At 38.3% G+C, this 19,691-nt stretch overlaps 1 protein-coding gene across 1 annotated transcript in view; it reads right to left on the bottom strand.

The window, feature by feature from the left end:
- Rsf1 (remodeling and spacing factor 1) overlaps positions 1–19,691 on the bottom strand; it is a 105,334-nt gene that overhangs the window by 31,530 nt on the left and 54,113 nt on the right. The window contains exons 3-5 of the mRNA XM_021166138.2: positions 17,339–17,431; positions 14,336–14,541; positions 672–826 (exon numbers count right to left, since the gene is read on the bottom strand). Of these exons, the coding sequence (XP_021021797.1) occupies positions 672–826; positions 14,336–14,541; positions 17,339–17,431 (454 nt within the window). The remainder of the gene's footprint in view (positions 1–671; positions 827–14,335; positions 14,542–17,338; positions 17,432–19,691) is intronic.

Below are 19,691 nucleotides of genomic sequence, written 5' to 3'. Positions count from 1 at the left end.
GAACTCACTCTGTAGACCAGGCTAGCCTCGAACTCAGAAATCCGCCTGCCTCTGCCTCCCGAGTGCTGGGATTAAAGGCGTGCGCCACCACGCCTGGCTCTGATATGAGGTTCTTGTAATCAAATCAAAGACAGAAATCAGATTCCAGGGCTGCAGCTGGAGAAAACACTTAGTGTTTAGCACGTTCACGAATTTAGTGGGGAGAACAATGTAAATAAATACACCGAAAGCAACAGGCCCACAAAGCTCCAAATGTCTAAAGTTGTCAAATCTGTGACCCATCTTTTTGTATTCCAACTGACAAGTTCAATAAACGTCTTAGCAGTGTGTCCCGGCCTTGGTTTGACTCAGGCTGGCCTAGAACTCAGCACGTCCTGCCTCTCCCTCCCAAGTGTTGAAAGCATAGGTGAGTGGCACCATGCCTACCTAACAAGGCTCTCAAATTGGTAAGACATTACATTAATAACCTGAACATATTTGATTTATACTTTTTAAAATGTCAGAAAGAACAAGTATTTTTTTGCTTCTTTGTTTCCTTTTGAAATAGTTTTTTATAGGAAGGTTCTCAATTTTTCAAATTGAGATAAAAATTCAGGATTATATAGTTGGGTGGAGGAGTAGAAAATAGAAGAGATTACAAAACAAAGCAAAAGAAAACACACAAAAAAAACCTTGTTTAGGTGTTTCTTCATCTTTTTTGGTCTCCTCATCCTCTAGGGTGGGGCTTTCCCGGGAAGAGTCTTCCTGTTGGCTAGAGGTTTTCAATAGGACAGGATCAATTTGTGCTTTCAGGAGTGCAAGAGTCTCAGCCAACTCGTTTCGATTTCTAAACAAGGGAAAAAATAAGACAGCATAAAAATCTTTCTGAGTCTAGTAAACTTTGTGAACAGCACCTACTAGAAATTAAAATCAGAGGGGAACAACACAGTAAAGAACATGGCCTGGGAGTAGTCCTAACAAAATTCTAAAACTAAGTACTTACGAAGGACACACAGTAAAAGGTACTGCTCACCAAGCACAGTTTTCTTTTCCTTACTGAATAGAGTAGCAATGCAAAACACTCTGGATAGAAGCAAGGGCAGGTACAACATTAAACAAGCCAAAGGCTGGCCACTACTTATGAATTTACACATTATAGATAACAATTCCAGTGTCCCTGTGTGGTACGGCAGGTGTCTTTCGGGATGTACCTGTCTGTCCCTGTGCGAGCTTCTGCATGCATGCTGGCCTCTGAGCTCAGACCCTGACCCTTAAGGAGGAGGCATGGACCCACTCTGCCATTATTCAGACTCTGTTCCTGTGTAGCCTGTAGAAACGTCACACAACATTTTCCATAACTTATTGTGTTACGATAGTGCATGTTGTGCTGTCAAGAAGACAAGGTATTACTATCTCCACCCACCATGTTTAATCTACAGCTGTCAGGAATCAATATTATTCTTGTTTATGTGCTATCACTAACTATTCTTTTTTTTTTTTTTTTTCAAGACAGGGTTTTTCTGTGTAACCTGGCTGGTCAGACAGCCTAGAATACAAACTTGGTTAAGATCCAGGCTAGAGAGAAAAATCCTTAAAAATAGTAGACAGCACCTGAGGACCAACACGTGAAGCTGTGGTCTTTGGCCTCCATAGGCACGCACACTCATTAAGCACCCACCAACAGACACACTTCTACCACGATGAGCAAGTTTTACCTTAGAAATCGGATTCTATAAACAGACATGCAGTTTGTTATAAATGCATACAACTCCAAGGCCCCTGGAATGTGTATGACAACACGTTTGCAATTAATTATTAACAGCTCCACCTCGATTGTCTGGATCACAGTGGTTCAGGATCCTTTTGACTATCTCATAATGGGTCAATGCATGAATAACTGGAATTTCATTCAGTACTGATGCTAAAAACATTTATATTCATTTCTTCTAGCTTACTATAAGAGCCTCACACTGTATGCTTTAGCATGTATAATGAAATCTTTTGTGGAGAGAAGCTGGAGATGGCTCAGTGATCAATGGCACTGGCTGCTCTTCTGGAGGACCTAGGTTAGATTCCCTGTACCTACATGGTAGCACAACTGTCTGTAAGTCCAGTTCCAGAGAAGTTAATACCCCTCACCCCATTTTTTGGCTTCTATGGGCATTCGGCATAAATGTGGTATATAGACAAACATGCAGGCAAAACACATCATATGCTCAAAATAATTTTTAGAATTTTTAAAAGATTTTTTTCCTTAATATTCAGAATCCTCAATGCTGATCATTACCACCACTCCATACAGTGGCATCAAGCAGACACAACTGTGGCTTTAACTGCTGTGTTGCAAGCACTGGTAACAGCACAGAGGTTACTGTTACACTCAGGTTCCTCCCATTCATTTACTTCTTAGAGACAGGGTCTCATGGATTCAGGTTGGCTTCAAACACTGTGAAGCCCAGGATGACCCTGAACTTGTGATCTTCCTGCTTCTATCTCTAAAGTATTATTAGAATTACAGACATGGAACGCCATGCTCTGAGTTTAAGAAACCCCTTTTGGAAACTCTCCACACCCATGAATCTGTTAGTTGCTATTAATGTGCTAAGAGAAAGTGTATTTTCCTAAGCTGGGGATGAAACAGTGAAGTTACTTTAGAGTAAAGAACATGGATTGAATTGAGATTTTGTAGGGAATTTCACCTGGAATAAATAAGCAGAATCATTGTCAGCGAATATAAAATGTTGTAGTCATCACCCGGTCCGGTTTACCATGAGCATGAAAATATTTAGGAAAATATTTGTTTCACAAAAAAAAATGAGAAAAGATGTCTTTATTGATCTTTGCACTTCTGCTAGCTTAAGAGTAGGCTTGCACAGCAGTAAGGCCATGAACTCTGGCCATCTTTGCTGGCTTCATCTCTATGCACATGCCAGCAGGGCTGACTTGGCCTGGTGACATTCTCATCAGCAAGGCAGGGACAACTCATCAAGAACTCCTATACCACATGATCAGATCTGTAACCATTTAAAGTCTTCAGAAGTTAACTCTTGGTCTTTCTTTCCGTTTCTGCAATCAGCCTGTCAATGTTCACCATTCCCTCCAGCTCTCCCGTAGTGAGGACAGGTCCTTCCTTCCTTAGTTCCTGAGAAGCACCTCTCGGAGTGGCAGGAAGGGACTGGAAGGGGAGGATCCTGCTTTCCATACCTTCGTTTTGAGCTTTCTGCATCACTTTTCTGCTTTTTACTAACTCCTCTTTGTCATTTATCAGCAGAGACCTTTGACAGATCATACTTGTACCCTGCTGGACATACTTTCATCCCAAAACCACAGTGTTGGAAAGGTGGTGTATACCAATGTCCAGCTTCTCTTATAACCTAACCTTCTGTGCCACTGACAAACACAAATATTTCTTCTTTCTTGTATTCCTTTTCCTCACAGGGTGTCTGTGGGCCTTTCTGACTCAACAATAATTTTAGGTCCCACAACAAGAATGAAAGCCACTGAGTAAAACAGGTGGGGATGCACCTGTCCTGGGACACACAGGCTGCACAGCCGCTGTGCTCTCCTCTCCTCTCTGTGGGCATCACTGTGCTGGACGATGCAGACGTGTGAAGAAGAGGCCTCCTCGGTGGAGGGGACCATGACAGTGTCTGTTCCTCCTTGGGATGCTGAATACACTCTATGTTGAATACCTGTGTTTTCTGTCAGTACCAGTTCATGCCAGATCAAAGTGGACTTCTCCATTTGAAGCAACATGTTGTTAATACTTTTATATTATTTTCTATTTTAGATTTTATACAATACAAGAAATAAAAGACCAAATATCAAATTGATCTCCCTGGGAAAGAAAGAAAATTGTCACTAGTGGAAATCAACTAGATGTTAAAATGGTAACTACTTATCAAGTATGGGAATGCACATAATATGCATAGATTTAATATGAACTTAAACAATAAAGAATATATATATATATATATATATATATATATATATATATATACTAGTCAACTTTTATCTGTGTTGCCTTGGCTGTCCTAGAACTAGTTCTGTAGACCAAGTTGGCCTCAAACTCAGAGATCTGCCAGCCTCTGCCTCCACAGTTCTGAGATTAAAGACATGTGCCAACCACCACCAAGCAAAAGTATAAAATTTAACTGTTTATTAATATTTCAGATTAGGTGCTCTTTCAGAGTCTGATATGGTAATGTATCAACTTTATAGAAAAATAGAAGACTCAACTATTTGTAAATAATTTATTTTTCACAAAGATGTTATTTCCTTCTCATTACATTAGTTTGTCTTCTAACAAAAGTGTGTGGACACTTAATTACCGCTTTTTCTTATTACACAGTTCTGTATGGAGCACATGCCTCTACCCATGTGATATTTTCTAGAGTTATGCTGGATTCTGAGAAGTATATTGTACTAGTTATTCACTAAATGTTCTTTTTTTTTTCTTTTTTCGAGACAGGGTTTCTCTGTGTAGCCCTGGCTGTCCTCAAACTCAGAAATCCTCCTGCCTCTGCCTCCCAAGTGCTGGTATTAAAGGTGTGCGCCACCACTGCCCAGCTCACTAAATGTTCTTATTACTGAAAAGATCCATCTAGATTGTTTATGCTATGTATCAAAGCTATAAAAGGGAATAAAAAAGTATTAAGAAAAACTCCCTAAAAGGCTTTTAACCTGACTAATGTTTCTAAAAACAAGCATAATTCACACATATTAGAGTATAAAAACAGAAAACTATCTAAACCTAGATATTTCATAGTTTGAGCTAATTTATTTATTGATTTATTCCGCTAGAAAAAGTTAAGTATATTAAATTTAAACTAGTTAGAAATAAGATTCTCTCTCTCTCTCTCTCTCTCTCTCTCTGTGTATAAATATAAATAATGAGTGTTTTTGCCTACATGCATTTATTTGCCCATGGAGGGCAGAAGAGGGTGTTGTATCCACAGGAATTGGAATTACACTTGTTTGTGAGCCACCTTGTTGATGCTTGGGGGAATTCAACCCAGGTCCTCTCTGCAAGAGCAATGAGTGTCCTTAACCACTGAGCCATCTCTCCACCCCTAATAACTGCGACTTTAAGAGTAGACTATAGCCTCTAACAACAATCTGGATATTTTCCTCCCTTTCTCTTCCTTCAATCTATAATATCAGCAATTCCCCTCCAAAATACCATATTCTTTTAGGACAAAATGACTGTGCTTCTGTCCTCTTAGTCTAGAATATGTTTCACATATTAATTACAATCCTTTTGTATATGTATGTGAGCATGATGTATGTTATATGTATATAAGTGTATATGTGTGCCTATGTACACATGTGTGGAAGACAAAAGAATAAAACAAAAAAAAACCCACACTTATACACATAAAAATAAAAGTAACTAGATCTTTAAAAAACAAAAACTTGGGTAGAGGGAAATCTGTTTAGAGTTGGTTTGTCATGCTGACTATAATATTTGTAGGTATAGTAAACAGCCCCTGGGGTGGGGTGGGGTGTATGTGGGGGGGGGGGAGAGAAAGAGAGGAGACAGAGAGAGACAGAGACAGAGAGAGATATTGAGAGAGAGTATTCTGACTAGAGATCTTACTGCCTCAGTCTCCTAGATTACAGCTGTGTACTATCATGCCCAAACTAAGTTCGAAGTTTGTTTGTATTTTCATAAAAACAACGACAGTAGCTGGAGACTATTGTAGATAGGAAGAGGATGAAAACGTGGTAAAATTCTAGACTAATTTTGCATGGAAAGCTGACTGGTTTTGCTGACAGACTCTATGTAGAGCAAGAACAAATGAGGTGAAGCACTCCTAAGACCCAACCCAGCAGAAGGAGTTGCTTCTAGTCTGTAGGAGGATACTTTCAAGAACTGTGGAGGTTTGCTCTGTTGGTTTGTATTTGAATGCTAAATTGGGTTCAGCAGGTCTAGCCCTCCAAGGGAATTCTCACATTTACAAGCTTTTGTTGTGCAAACCTTGTTGCTTGATTTAAAACTATTGGTTAAGTAAAACTGGCTACAGCCAGTTATTGGAGGGATTAGAGGTGGGTTTTGAGTTACTGGACTGGGGGTGGAGAAGAGAGAGGACAGAGAAGAGGAAGACAGCAGCCATGAGGGAAGATGGACAAGGAGCACAAGGCCAGTAAGAATCTGGAGTACACCGCTGGGGAGATAGCCAAGACAGCAGTTAGAAAAGTAGATTAGATGTTATCCCCCAGTAACTGTCAAAGCCTAATAAAATAACCATAGCCTGAGTCTCATTCATTTGTAAACTAGTGGGGGTTGGGGGGGGGATGATAAACTTAAATTGGTTGTATTGCATTATGTTGGTAGAAAAGATCAGAAACTTAGTTTAGGGCAGACTAACTTTCCAACTTTACCAGATTTTAATGTTTACGGCCCCTATATGTATCTTAAATAATCTAGACTTTGGAGAAATGGGCCACACTGTTAACTATTGTTTTATGTAATATTCCTTCTGCAAGCCTAATAGTTCTTCAGATGTGAGTTAGTGGTAAGGGCTAAACCTTCAGGAACAATAGCCCTGGAAGCCAATGGTAACAAAAGCAGACAAAGTGCAAGAATAGCCTCTTCAGCTAGCTCTTCCTGGACACCTTGGGATAGTCTCACCACAGCTCACATCTATTTTTTTAAAACATTTATGATCCTGTATCTTTTTTCCATAAAATGGGAATCCTCCTTAAAATAGGGTAAAGCATAATATAAATATAGCAAGTGCCTTACATTAATTATCATTATGGTTTAAGGTTCAGCAACATTATTCTGTCTCTTATGAATCAACTACATGGTGAGGTAGCAAAAAATGGAAACTAAGAGGAACAACAGTCTTTTACTGAAGCCAAGAAAATGGAGGCATGCTAATAACTTCAACAATATTATTAAGATAGCACAAATCAGCAAGCTTTAATTCAACTCCAACACAAAGGCATAGTAGTGCATATCTAAACCCCAGCACTCAGGAGGCTGAGGTAGGTAGATCACAGGTTCAAGGACAGCCTAGGCTACATAGCAAACCCTTTCTCAAAATAAAACAAACTGAACAAAATCAGAGATATCCACAGAGGTACAGTTACTTCCCTAAGGTCTCAGCAGGATTGAATTCTGGAAGATCTGACTCCAGAGACCACCTCATCTCATTTAATTTCAATTTTTGTGTATTTTATATTAATAGTTGTAGCATTTGTCTGGCCTAATTTGTGGTAAGCCTTCTGTTGCTGCCTCCTAAGTACTAGAATTGTATGGCAGACACCAGCACACCCTGCTTAGGTCTCACCTTCTTAATCATTGTTAGCAGCATAGCTAATGAATGTCCTGACAGTTTTAGAAATGGCTCAGTAGTAATGAGCACCCACTGCCATTGCACAACACTTGAGTTCAGTTCCCAGTACCACATCAGGCAGCTCACAACAACCTGTGATTCTAGTTCCAGAGGATCCAGCACCCTCTTCTGGACTCTGAACACCTGTATTCACACATGAATAACCCGCAACATACATAGACTATATAATTAAAAAAATAAAACAACAAAAAAATTAAAACGTCCTGGTAGAGGTCTATGAATAAAGATACGTGAAAATTGTATTCACTATTCAGAATTTAAATTTCTGTAAATAACTATCAAAACCACAATCAATTTAAAAATATTTTTAGAGGTACAACCCACACACTGTGAAGGTAGCATGTTGTTTACTTGTAAAATGGTATTGCTTTGGCAGGATGTCTGCTTTGAAGAGCAGGCTAGCTAGCTTGGCCTCAGAAATGCTGGGATTCCCGGCTTTTTCAGCCTGCCAGGGCTAAAAGGAGCTCAGTTAGTATTCAGTTCAGTTAGTTACTTTGCCCAGACAGACACTCACTGTGTTAGTCATTCTTCTTGTTGCTGTGAACAAAGATCTGAGAAAAATCAGCAAAAAAAGAAAATAAAGTTACTTTGGCTTTAGTTTGAAGGGTACAGCCCATCATGGCTGGGAAGAGATGGCGGTTATGAGCAGGGGCAGTCAAGGAAGTAGAGACTAGGCAGTGCGCTGGGAGGCCGGCTACCAAACTTCATCCTCTGACTCACTCCCTCAGGCTAGGTCCTCCATCTCTTAAAGATTCCATCATTTTCCAAAAGTAGTATTACTCACAGGGGACCAAGTTCAAAACATGAACCAGGGGAACAGAAGCCACAGACCTATATCCAAACACTGACACAGATAAACTCCTACCAAGGCAAGATGAAATATGGGGCTTTCATTCTTGAGACGCTCTCACTATGTAACCCAAGCTGGCTCAGAACTCACTAAGTAGTCCAGGCTGGCCTAAAACTTAAGATCCTTCTGCCCCAGCTTCCTGAGTAGTAAAATTGCAAGTGTGTGTTACCACGCCTGGCTGCTATCAGTGTTGATTATTATAACCACAGTTTATTAGTCTTGTTGATACCTAAGCTTAAAACAAATAAAGTCAAACACTATATCTGTTTGGCTTCTTTCACAACCAAGGATTTTTGAGACAAATTCATATTGCATGAGATCATTTCTTTTTGCTGCTTACGGGTAATCTACTGCATGAGTACTGTTAGGAAAAAAGATGCTATAGCAAGTATAACAGTAGTCACAGGGATGAGGTCATAACTGAGGCTAGGCTTCAACTGCACAGTGGGTAAGGGCAGCTTCAGGCACAGAGTTTGCACATTTGTTTTCAAATGCAAAGGCAAATGGAAGCTCAAGATGAAATGAAACGCTCAAACAAGCCTTGTGTTAATATTAAGTACAAAGGAATGAAGCTGACGCTATAATAGTATAGTGACATCTGAAGACACCACCAAATGGAAAGTCAGGGGGTCGCAGTGTTTATATTTGTAGAAGGCAGGATATAAGTTCCAGTTGGCTCATAAACTTGTTAATACCTGCATTTCTGAGTAATAGTCACCTAGTCACTTCAGTGGAAATTATAAATTATTAATTTGTAAAATATCTGTGGGGATAAAGTCATACCTAACTGGTTTCCACTGGGAATTCTCTCAGACTGCTGGTCATTTATTCATGTTAATGTTAGCCATATGTTTTTTCCTTACTAGAATTAGAATCTAAATACTTTCTATAGTATCTCTCTGACTTAAGGAAGCACCTGATTAAATCATGCCAACTTAAGATCTGTGTGCCACAACTCTTCCCTCATGATGACTTAATATGAACACTTTTGTCACTATATATTTCTTCTTTCATAAAGTATTTGATCAATTATAAAAAAGTATTGTATGTGCTTTTGCCTTCCCTTCCAGAGGCCTAAACAAGTGATAAAATAAGTGTAAAAAATACTATTCTGGTTTAAAACTAAGGGGGACAAGTTCTGTTGCTGAAATTTGTTAGTTAAACCACATGAAACTGCCACTTTCTATAGGAGAATGTACAAATATAACATACTTAGTTCAATAAAATTTAACAACTTTTATCTGAGTTCTTTTACCTGAATATATGAAATGATTTTCAATGTGGAATATGTGCACATGTATGCATTAACTACTTCTAATGTGCCTCATATTTATACTAATTCTACAATAAATGCAAATAGGCACTGTATAAACAACAGTACATGTTTGGTTTTGTTTTATGTAAGATGAGTGTGAGGTATGCATGCATGACTTTGCATGTTCACATGTGTGGGCACCAATGGAGCACATTTTGAAGACAAAGGCTAACATCTTGCATCATCCTTGGTTCCCACTGTACAAATTAAGGCAGAGTCTCTCAATTATACCCAAAGCTCACTGAGAGGGCTACTATAGCCATCCTGTTTGCTCTAGGGATTCCGAGCCTCCAGGCTCCGATAGCATCCTTACCTAACGCCATCCAGTCATGTCCAGCCTAAGAGAAGTTGTAAAACTGTGGTAATACATTGATGTTAAGCTGTCAGTAGCTAATAAATACACACTATAACTTATGGTAGATTTTCAGTATTAGAAAATTATTGCACTCTGTAATTTTGGCATTTTGAATTGTCAATGTCCAGTTATGCCTCTAAACTTACTGGTCAATAACAAGGCTCACTTATTATTAAATACTATTAGTTTAAAAAAACCCATAATTCTGAAGCCTAGATAATTTTTATTATATAAGCACCTGCTCAAGATGACGCAGAAACGCGTTCCAAACTGCGGCCTCACGGAGGGGAAGAATGTTACTAAAACCACCACCAAAGTAGTTCTTTAAAGATGTTGTTTCAAGTACAGGAAACTTGCCTGTTAATTTTCTTAGTAAAAAGTTACATTCTCTAGTTAAAGAAAAGCAAACAAACAAACAAACAAAAGCCCCAAGTGTAGCCTAGAAAGCAAAAAGCCAAACTTCTGCTTGGACTATTTGCTTTTCCTCATCACCAGAGTTTCTATGAAGATTAATCCCACTTTTAAAACTTACTTTACATAAGCTAGGTTTACTAAGAAAACACCTTGACAGCATCTAGCAGAAAACAACCATTTCTGTATAATATCAAAGTAAATGACCTTGTTTCTTTGGGACTCAATTCTGCACTATAATGTATATCTCAGCCCTTTTAATCCCAACACACATCCACATATCTTCCCCAAATTAATTCTTTATATGTCTAAAAATAGACATCTCCTTAAATTATTCTATATCAACTCTATTCCTATTCAATTAGTGCTCCTCCCATTAGGAGTTCATTGTACTAAACATTTTTCTTTTCATGTTTGGGATCAGAATTTAACTATATTCTCAGTATGACCCCATCAGGATCAAGTGAGATTATACCTCACATTATTTTGTGAACCAAATGGATATTAAGTATATACACCATGAGATAAGTATGTATTGTTAGTGGTGATCAAAATACAGGCTTTATACATACTATGCAAGTTCCCTTCTCTAAACTACATCCCCACCCTCAACCTAGTAATACCATTTTTAGGGAGAATGTGCTGGGTATCAAATCCATGTCCTCCACTTGTTAGGCAAGCACTCCACTAATTAAGTGTATCCCTAGATCAAGTCATTTCTCTTGTCTGTCTTGAGATAGGGACTTTCTACAAAGCCTGGATCTCCTTGTACTCTCACTATGTAAATGAGGCAGGCTTCAAACTCACAAAGAGCTGCCTGTCTCTGCTGGGATTAAAAGCATGTGCTACCATGTAGCTGAAGTGATATCTTCTTGAGGAAGCCAAAATACACTTTTGCTATTTAACATTCACAAAAAGAAAGACTAAGTGGGCAAGTCAGTTCACAACATTTACCAGTAGTAGTTCATTCAGTTACAAGCTAGCTAAACACCATGTCCCAAGCAGCTCATAATAAGTATGAACACTCCCAGGAAGAAATCTGAAGAAAGCTAATGTTACCCAGAAAACATACACTATACAACTAGGACTTCACAAAGCAAGGGGCTTCATAGGAGCCTGAGATCCAGCCAGGAATGCTAGCTAAGCTACTCACCACCCTCATACCTTCAACTTCTTACTGTACAAGTCTGTATACAATATAAACTGAACACTTGTCCACCACATGTTTAAAAACTAGGTTAGCGGGTATCAGTCAGTGAACTCAAATGTTTCTGCTTGGTCTCAAACATTTCTGTATTATGTGGTCAGAATTACTGTGTATCCCGATTAAGAGTAACACAAACAGGGCCTGGTAGTACATGCCTTTTAATCTCATCAGGAGGCAGAGGCAGACAGTCTCCGAGTTCAAGGCTAGCCAGGAATATACAGTGAGAGACAGTCTCCAAAAAAACAGCAACCACCACCACCAAAAAGAAAACAAAAAACAAAAAAATATTCATAAAGGCTAAAAACAACCTGCTATTTCACTAAATAAAACCCTATTGCTACCATGGAAAAACTGCTTAGACACTTTTATGAGCATTGGGTTCTAAACACTGACTGTAGACACATCATTTATTATTTAATGTTTATCAGAAATAGACATTGGCACCTGTGAAGGGCATCTGTTTAGTTTTAGAATCTGTTGTTTTGGTTCTGTTTGATTTTTCATTTTCTTTTTGAGACAAGGTCTCACACAGCCTAGGTTGGCTTTAAACTCACTGTGTAGCCAAGGATAACCTGGAATGTCTGCTCTTTCAGCTTCCATCTAGGGTTATGGGAATATGCCCCTAGGACTGTTTATGTAAAACTGAAGACTGAACTCAAGGTTTTATATATGTAAGGAAACCCTCTGGGAACTGCTACAATCCTAGCATCTTGTTCTTGTTTTTTGAAGCCAGAGCAACTAGAAATAAAGCCAGTGATGGCTGAAAGGGGGTGAGAAACACTGTGGGAATTTTAACCATCTGTTGATAAATATTTTTTTTTAAAGAAGATATAAAATTTCAGTGTTTAGAATTAGAAGTTTATAAAACCAAGTTGTAAATGGGGAGAACAGGGCTATACTGTGGCTCTAAACAGCACAGCCCGACCGAGGACCCAAGTTCAATCCCTAGAATCTACATAAAGGTGGAAAGAGAGAAAGAACCAATTCCCCAAAATTATTCTGTGACTTCCACATGTAAGCTGTGTCACATGCATGTGACATGCACACACACATTTAAATTTTGTTTAGTGTGACATGTTCTATTTTTTTTAAAAAGTAGGCAGAAAAGAGCAAATGTTTACTGAGCATGCAATATGGTCTTAGCATAATCTCCCATAGGGGCAGTATCACTACCTTAATATAAGGCTGGGAAGATGGCTCAGTGGGTTAAGTGCTTGCCAGGAAAATATGAGGACCAGAGTAGAACCAGAAACCACATAAATGTCTAGTGGGCATCGCAGTCCACCTGAAATCCCAGCACGCAGGAGGCAGAGGAGACAGGGATCCCTAAAGCAAGCTGGCTAGCCATATTAAGAGAGCTCTGATTTCAAGTGAGAGACCTTGCCTCAATGAAGAAGGTGGAGGGTAGCTGAGGAAGACTCCCAATGTCAGCTTCCAGCCAACACACGTGTACACAGTGTGCTCACACACATGCAAACACATATGCATACCAACTGAGACATATGCAAAAGTTAAATGAAGCACAGAAAAAATTTTAGAGATAAAAAAGTAACGTTTCTCTATGTGGTTAAAAAAAAAAAAGAACCCAGATTCAAATACAAACTAGGTTAAAAAAAACACACACACAACCAACAACTCACATCATGGACATATTTAACAGTGTGCATGTGAAAGTTGTTTTAAGAAAGTAAGCATTAGCAATAGCAAACATAATTTCTCTGTTACATTTTCTTGATCTACAAAGCAGGAGAAAATATTTTCCTTTGCAACAGTACACTTGGCAGTAGAGCATCATGAAGAGAGCCCTGCATTCACAAAGAACAAGAGGGGGAAAATGATATCACAGGAGTAAGTTGCTTATCTTCATTTAGAAACTTAGCTAAAGAGAGAACCATGCCAGGCACTGTTGGCTCAGTCTAATTCCCAGTACTCAGGAGGCACAGAGAACAGGATCTCTGTGAGTTCCAGGCAAGTCTGGACGACAAAGCCAGTTCTAGGACAGCCTGTCTTGAAAAACCAAAACCAATACAAACCAAAACAACAGCAAAAGAGAAGCAGGCATTATACCTGCTAATAACACCCCATGAATTCATTCAGCTCATACTTATCTTTAGAGAATGGAAAAAAGTTGAACTTTCTTAATCAAATGAATGTTAATAATGAATTAGTAATCACTGATAAAAATATACTAAAAATAAAGATGGGGCAAAACCAGGTAAGAGTTCATGTCAAAGCAGCTATTTACACCAAGAAGTTAGGCAAGGTTTCCCTATTTTGTCATGCCACTAAAGTTCCAACATTATTACATAATATGGCTATTAATGATATTTATAAATAATGAAATTGCAAAATAGAAAATTAAAAACAAAAATTTTCTGCAGAGGTCTCGTATCATTGATCTATTTTTAAAAAGCAAAACAAATTAATTTCAAGGTATTTAACTGTCAGTACAAATGAGAAATGAAAAACAAAATTTTTTTTTTAAATGTAACACAAAAGCACAATGTTCTTCAGAACTCCAAGAAAAAAACTGTACAGATGAACTGGTCAAACTGAAATAGGAAAGAGAACCAAACAGTGCTTTGATATACATATATATCTATAAGCATATGTTCTTCCACACATTGAAGTTATACATTCATATTCAGATCACAACATTTTGGGCACAAAGTATATGTCTTACTATGGATGGGAATGGTACTTATATTTATTTGGCAAATATTAAGTACCTACTATGGACACTGTGCTGAGTACTAGATTAGCCTTAGAAAATGTGGCAATTCCCAGTAAGCAAAAGCCCATTCTGGCATCACAGGTCAAAGAGAGCAGTTCATAAAGATTCCAGTACAGGTACCTGACAATGCATTTCCAAGAAGAGCCATCTTGATCATCTTGTTCTTCTATGTACATTCTCACATTATGGTCTTGATCCAACTGGTACCAATACATGAGGCCATCTTTGTCTCGCCCAATTGGCTGGAGACGCATAGTATCAGCATCCTCCTCATTAATTATATTCTTGAATTTAAGATTGTCATCAAACTGACACTCACAGAGATACTGAAAAACAGTTATACTGTGGCTTAAAATACTGTGCACACATTTCTCAAATAAATATGACACACTTTCAGGACTTGATCCAGGGGCAGAGCCAAGAGGCCACACAGTTCAATTTGTTTTTACTACTCTTTCATCTTAGTACATAGAATCTACTTAATCAACTTCAAAAAGGAAATTGAAAGGTGACATTTTAACTTTATACCAATGTAGAGTTTTAATATGTATGTATAGTTTAACTTATATACAAATCAAATTATATTACTAGACTGAGTTTATTATGTGCATTAAAAACTCCCCAATTACCATTGTTTAATACTATATTTAAATGTTCACTTATATTTTAAATCTATTAATGTAGTTGGTAAATAAAAATCACATACATTTATGATCTAATATATAAACAATGTAGAATGATTAATTCAAGCATACTTTGTGATAAGAACACTTAAAATCTACTAACAATTTTCAACTATGTAATTATAATCACCTTAACAATATAACACCCAACTACTTGAAACTTAGTAAGTTTACCCGAAATCTCTCCAATCTGATTGTCACCCTACTGACTGGAGTTAAACACTGTTGCATTGACTCTTTAATTAAAGTGAGAACACAGTGTCATTTCTTTATGTGCCTGGCTTACTACACTTAACACAATGTCTTCTTAATTTAAAAATGTCTTAAATTACATTTTTACTTATTTTTCTTACGTGTCTGTGGGCACATATGTGCCCACAGCTTGCATGTGTAGGTCAGAGGACAACTTGTAGGAATAGGTTCTCTCCTTCTGAAGTCCCAGAATTAAACTCAGGTCTTCAGACTTGAGAGACTTCAGAGGGTAGCTGTTTTTACCCACTGGCCATATCACGAGCACTTTTTCTTAGAGACTACAAACGCATTTCTTAATCACTAAGATCTATCAATATTATGATTACTGCTGTAGTGCACATGAGAAGTCAAGTGTGGATATGAGAGCCATACTTTGGTTTTTGCTGGTTTATTTATTTGCTTTAATGCTGATTTCATTTCCGTAGGATGTACAGCCAACAGTAGGAGTGCTGAATCATTGGACCATTCCATTTAAACATTTCTGGTAAACTGTCACACATTTTGTTTCTAAGCAGTATTTTAAAGAATCCTAATTTTTCTTTTACTCTGAAGGCTGATGTAGGAGGACCCCTTGAGCCTAAGAGTTTAAGACAACTCTTTGCAAAACAGAAAAGTCCAGGTTCAACCAAATGAAACACAAGGACAAATTTGGACACACTACAAATATAAATGCTAAGTGGACAGGATACCTCAGAAAGACTGCTGTAAGCATCTTGTAGACTTTTCATGTGAGCTATGAGCAATTAATATCTAACACTAGAATAACAGATACTCTAGCCTTATCTTATCTCATATACATACTGTATATTAAGAATTGCTTAGCTAGGAGTGGTAGCACATGCCTTTAATTCCAGCACTCCTTAGGCAGAAGCAGTTGTACCTCTGAGATCAAGTCTAGCCTGGTCTACAGAGTGAGTTCTAGGACAGCCAGGGCTACATAGAAAAACCCAGTCTCAAAAACAAACAAAAAAACAATCAAGCAAACAAACAAAAGCATCACCAAAAACCTTAAGGACTTATAAATAAGGATGTTACCAAAGAAGCGCCATGAAATCTCATAGCAATCAAAATCTCACTCCTTTTTTCACTATTAGCTTCTTCTGTTACACCGACCACTTGGTTAGTAACAAAAGAAACACATGAAAACTCAAACTTGAAAGTAGCCCTATATTGAGATGACCCATTTTAATCAAATAGTTTTGGTTACATGAAGGTGTTTTAGTAACACGATGGCATACCCTTAGCTTATCTGGAAAACAATGAGGACTTCAAATGTATTAAGTGAGTACAGTATCAACAGTATGTAACATACAGTGACTGATGAAGTGGGCAGCAGAAATAATGACGAAAACAACCAAAGCAACTGCTTCCCTATTCTGTTACTGCATCTCTAATCAGAAACTGCTAAGAATAGACTGTAAAGACAATCCTTAAAAATAGGAAAGACAAGACTTGACTTTTATGTGTGTGCTGTGCATATGCACTTTTTTGCATGTGTGTTGGTGTTCCTACGCACGGAGGCCAGTGATTAATGTAGGGCAGGTCACTGACCCCAGAGCACAAGGCTTTGTTTGCCTGGAGTACCTATCCAGCTTGCCTCCAAGGGCTGGGATTATAGGCAGACTCACACCACCTGGCTTTGTATAGGTTCTGGAAATCTGACATCTGTTCCCTATGTTTGTCAGGCAAGGACTCTACCTGAAAAACCATTCCTCAGCTCTGAACAGACTTTTTATCACTGAAAAACAAGAAAAAAAAAAAAATGAAAGCACCTATTGTCTTCTAGTAATAGAATGTCTGCCCTTTCCTCACTGCTTTTTGTTGGGCCCAGGAGGCCTCAAATTCAGGGCCTTCCCGAGTCAGCCCCGCAAGTGCTCCGATTACAGGCGTGGATATCCATAATCAGCCTTCTTTTACTTCAAAAACGTTTCATTACCTGTATCCGCTCATTTCGTGGGGGCACTTGCACGCCATAGCACACATATGAAGTCAGAGGACAATTCTGCAGCCTCATCTCTCTTTCTACCATGGAGCTCCCAGGAACCCAAACTCAGGTTGTCAGACTTGGTGGCAAATACTTTTACCCACTGAACTATCTTGTTGACTCATGTTTTTCTTTACTTTGTAATTTAGGCATCAGAGTAAACTTTTAAATTAAAACTACTGCAACAAATAGTACATGCATTACCTTTAGGAGTGCTAGTTTGCATTCAACACTCATTTCAAGATAGCCTTTCTTCTCCATCTCCCATGCCCAGGTACTGTTAAACTCTTGGCAGATCTGTAACAGAAAATTAATAGCTCAATATATGAAAGTGATTTTTGTTGGTATTTATTATACTTTGGATTTGGAATGGCACCCACAGGCCTAGGTGTTGAAAGCTTAGTAGTTTAGTAGGTGGGCTAGCTGTACAAGCAGGTCACTGAAGGAGGTCTATTATTGTCCCTATTTATTGTACCCACTTTTTTCTGGGAGTGCATGGGATGAAGAGCACTGCTGTACTCCCCGCAATGATGTGCTACCTTACCACAGGCCCAGGGACAGAGAGCCAAGACTGTGCGCACTCAAACCTCTGAAACCATGAGCCAAAATAAATGTTTCCCTGTTTAGGATGATTTTCTTAGCCATTTTGTCATCACAATATGAAGTTCAATAGTAATAAACATTGGTTGTTTTCTATGATTATGTTGTGTTCTTATTAATACATATATAGAGAAAAGAATTCAGAAATCTAATCTACATTGCATACTACTTAGATCCATCAGAAATATTTACTAATGCCTGTAACAACTTAAGAAAGAATCTCTGGAGGTGGAGAAATGGCTCAGTGGTTAGGAACACTTGCTACTCTTGAAGAGTACCCCAGTTCAGTTCCCAGCACTCACACGATGGCTTGCAAACATCCACGACTCCAGTCCAGAAAGATCTGATGCCCTCTTCTGACCTTGGAGGGCACCAGGTACACATGTGGTACATATACATATATACAGGCAAAACACATATAAAATAAACATACATATAAAAACTAAAGTAAATAAATCTAAAAACATTAACAATGACGTGAAAAAATACTTTCTCTTGCTTTTTATCTGTTCAACAACTTTGTGTATTTTGTGGATATATTTTTTCCATATGAGAATAATTATTTGATAATCTTTCAAAGGAAGGCATGGGGGACAGTTTATTCATTTTTATCACTAGACAGAAGTTCAAAACCATGTCAAATTCTACAGATATATTCAATAGAAGCTCTCTTCAAATCAGTGTCTTCTTTATTATCAGTACAGTATAAATGCCAACGCTAGGCATTTTACTACCTCTATAACAGGCTTTAACTTGAATGTTTCAGAATTCTTTTCCTACATAAGCCAAATCAGAGCTACTGTAACAGACTGAAGAGAAAACATGTGGAAATGTCAATGCCTGCCATGTGCACAGAGGTGGAGTGAGAAGGACAACAAGGTTCAGACATGCCTGGAGTGAAGAGTGACACCTTGTCTCACATAACACAAAGAGTGGAGTAAGCTCTCTTCCCAGGAAAACCTCTTCTCAGACCATGTGTTTGTGTTTGTTTTCAGCAATAAAAGGGTGATGGAGATGAAGACGATCTTGGAGGCTGGTAAGTGCATAAAACATTATGCAATGTATCTGCCAATGTCAGGGAAATTTTATTGTTATTGTAACAAACAGCAAAATGAGGGCTAAAGCAGTAGAAGCAAAACAAGGAGAGGAACTGTTCTGGAACCAGGGCATTGGTTAAAACAGAGATTTGAAGGAAACAGACAGGAGACAAGAGAGAATGATTCAGCGGCCCTCTCAATCCAGGAATCGAACTAGGATGGACTTCTGGAAGTGGTACACTTTCCCAGCTGTCCCTAGTGCCATCTTTTAACTAGTTAAAAAAAAAAAAAACAGAGGTCAATATAAGGCAAACGATATGACCAAGAACTATGTAGAAAATGGTAAAAGTCTTACAAAAAGGATAAATACCCCATGTCCTAGAATTTCACAAAACTCCCTCTAATTGACAGCACATTTTTTTGTATATGTGTGTGTGTTTGCGTGTGTGCCCATGCATGCGCTTATGAACAAAGCAAATAAAAACCTAAGGGGTACCATTTAATGAAAAGTGTAGATGACATAGGGTACACATGAAATGACTGTATATAGCAAAAGCTAAAGTGGCAGGATGTGAACAGGTGTATCACACCAACAAACAAGACCAGTCCTAGATTATCAAGTAGTATAGCTATAAGCTGTTAGCTTCCCAAATAATGACCATTAGTTACCACTTTCTTAGCAACTCTTAAGAATTTACATAGGAAAAATAAAACATAAAAAAGAGTGATATTGTTCCCAGTAGCTAAAAGGTAGAAGCAACTCAAGTGTCAACAGAAAAACATAATACAACAGATCCACATAGTGAAATTGCATATAGCCGTTATCAAGGAATGAAGCACAGATGGACATAGGGCTCAGCTATATAGTATGGAAAGGCCTTAGGGTACAGTTCTCAATCTGTGGGTCATGACCCCTTTGG

The sequence above is a fragment of the Mus caroli genome, chromosome 7 (genome assembly GCF_900094665.2).
Source record: "Mus caroli chromosome 7, CAROLI_EIJ_v1.1, whole genome shotgun sequence".
NCBI classification, from domain to species: Eukaryota; Metazoa; Chordata; class Mammalia; order Rodentia; family Muridae; genus Mus; species Mus caroli.
This window is presented reverse-complemented; position numbering and strand designations above follow the sequence as displayed.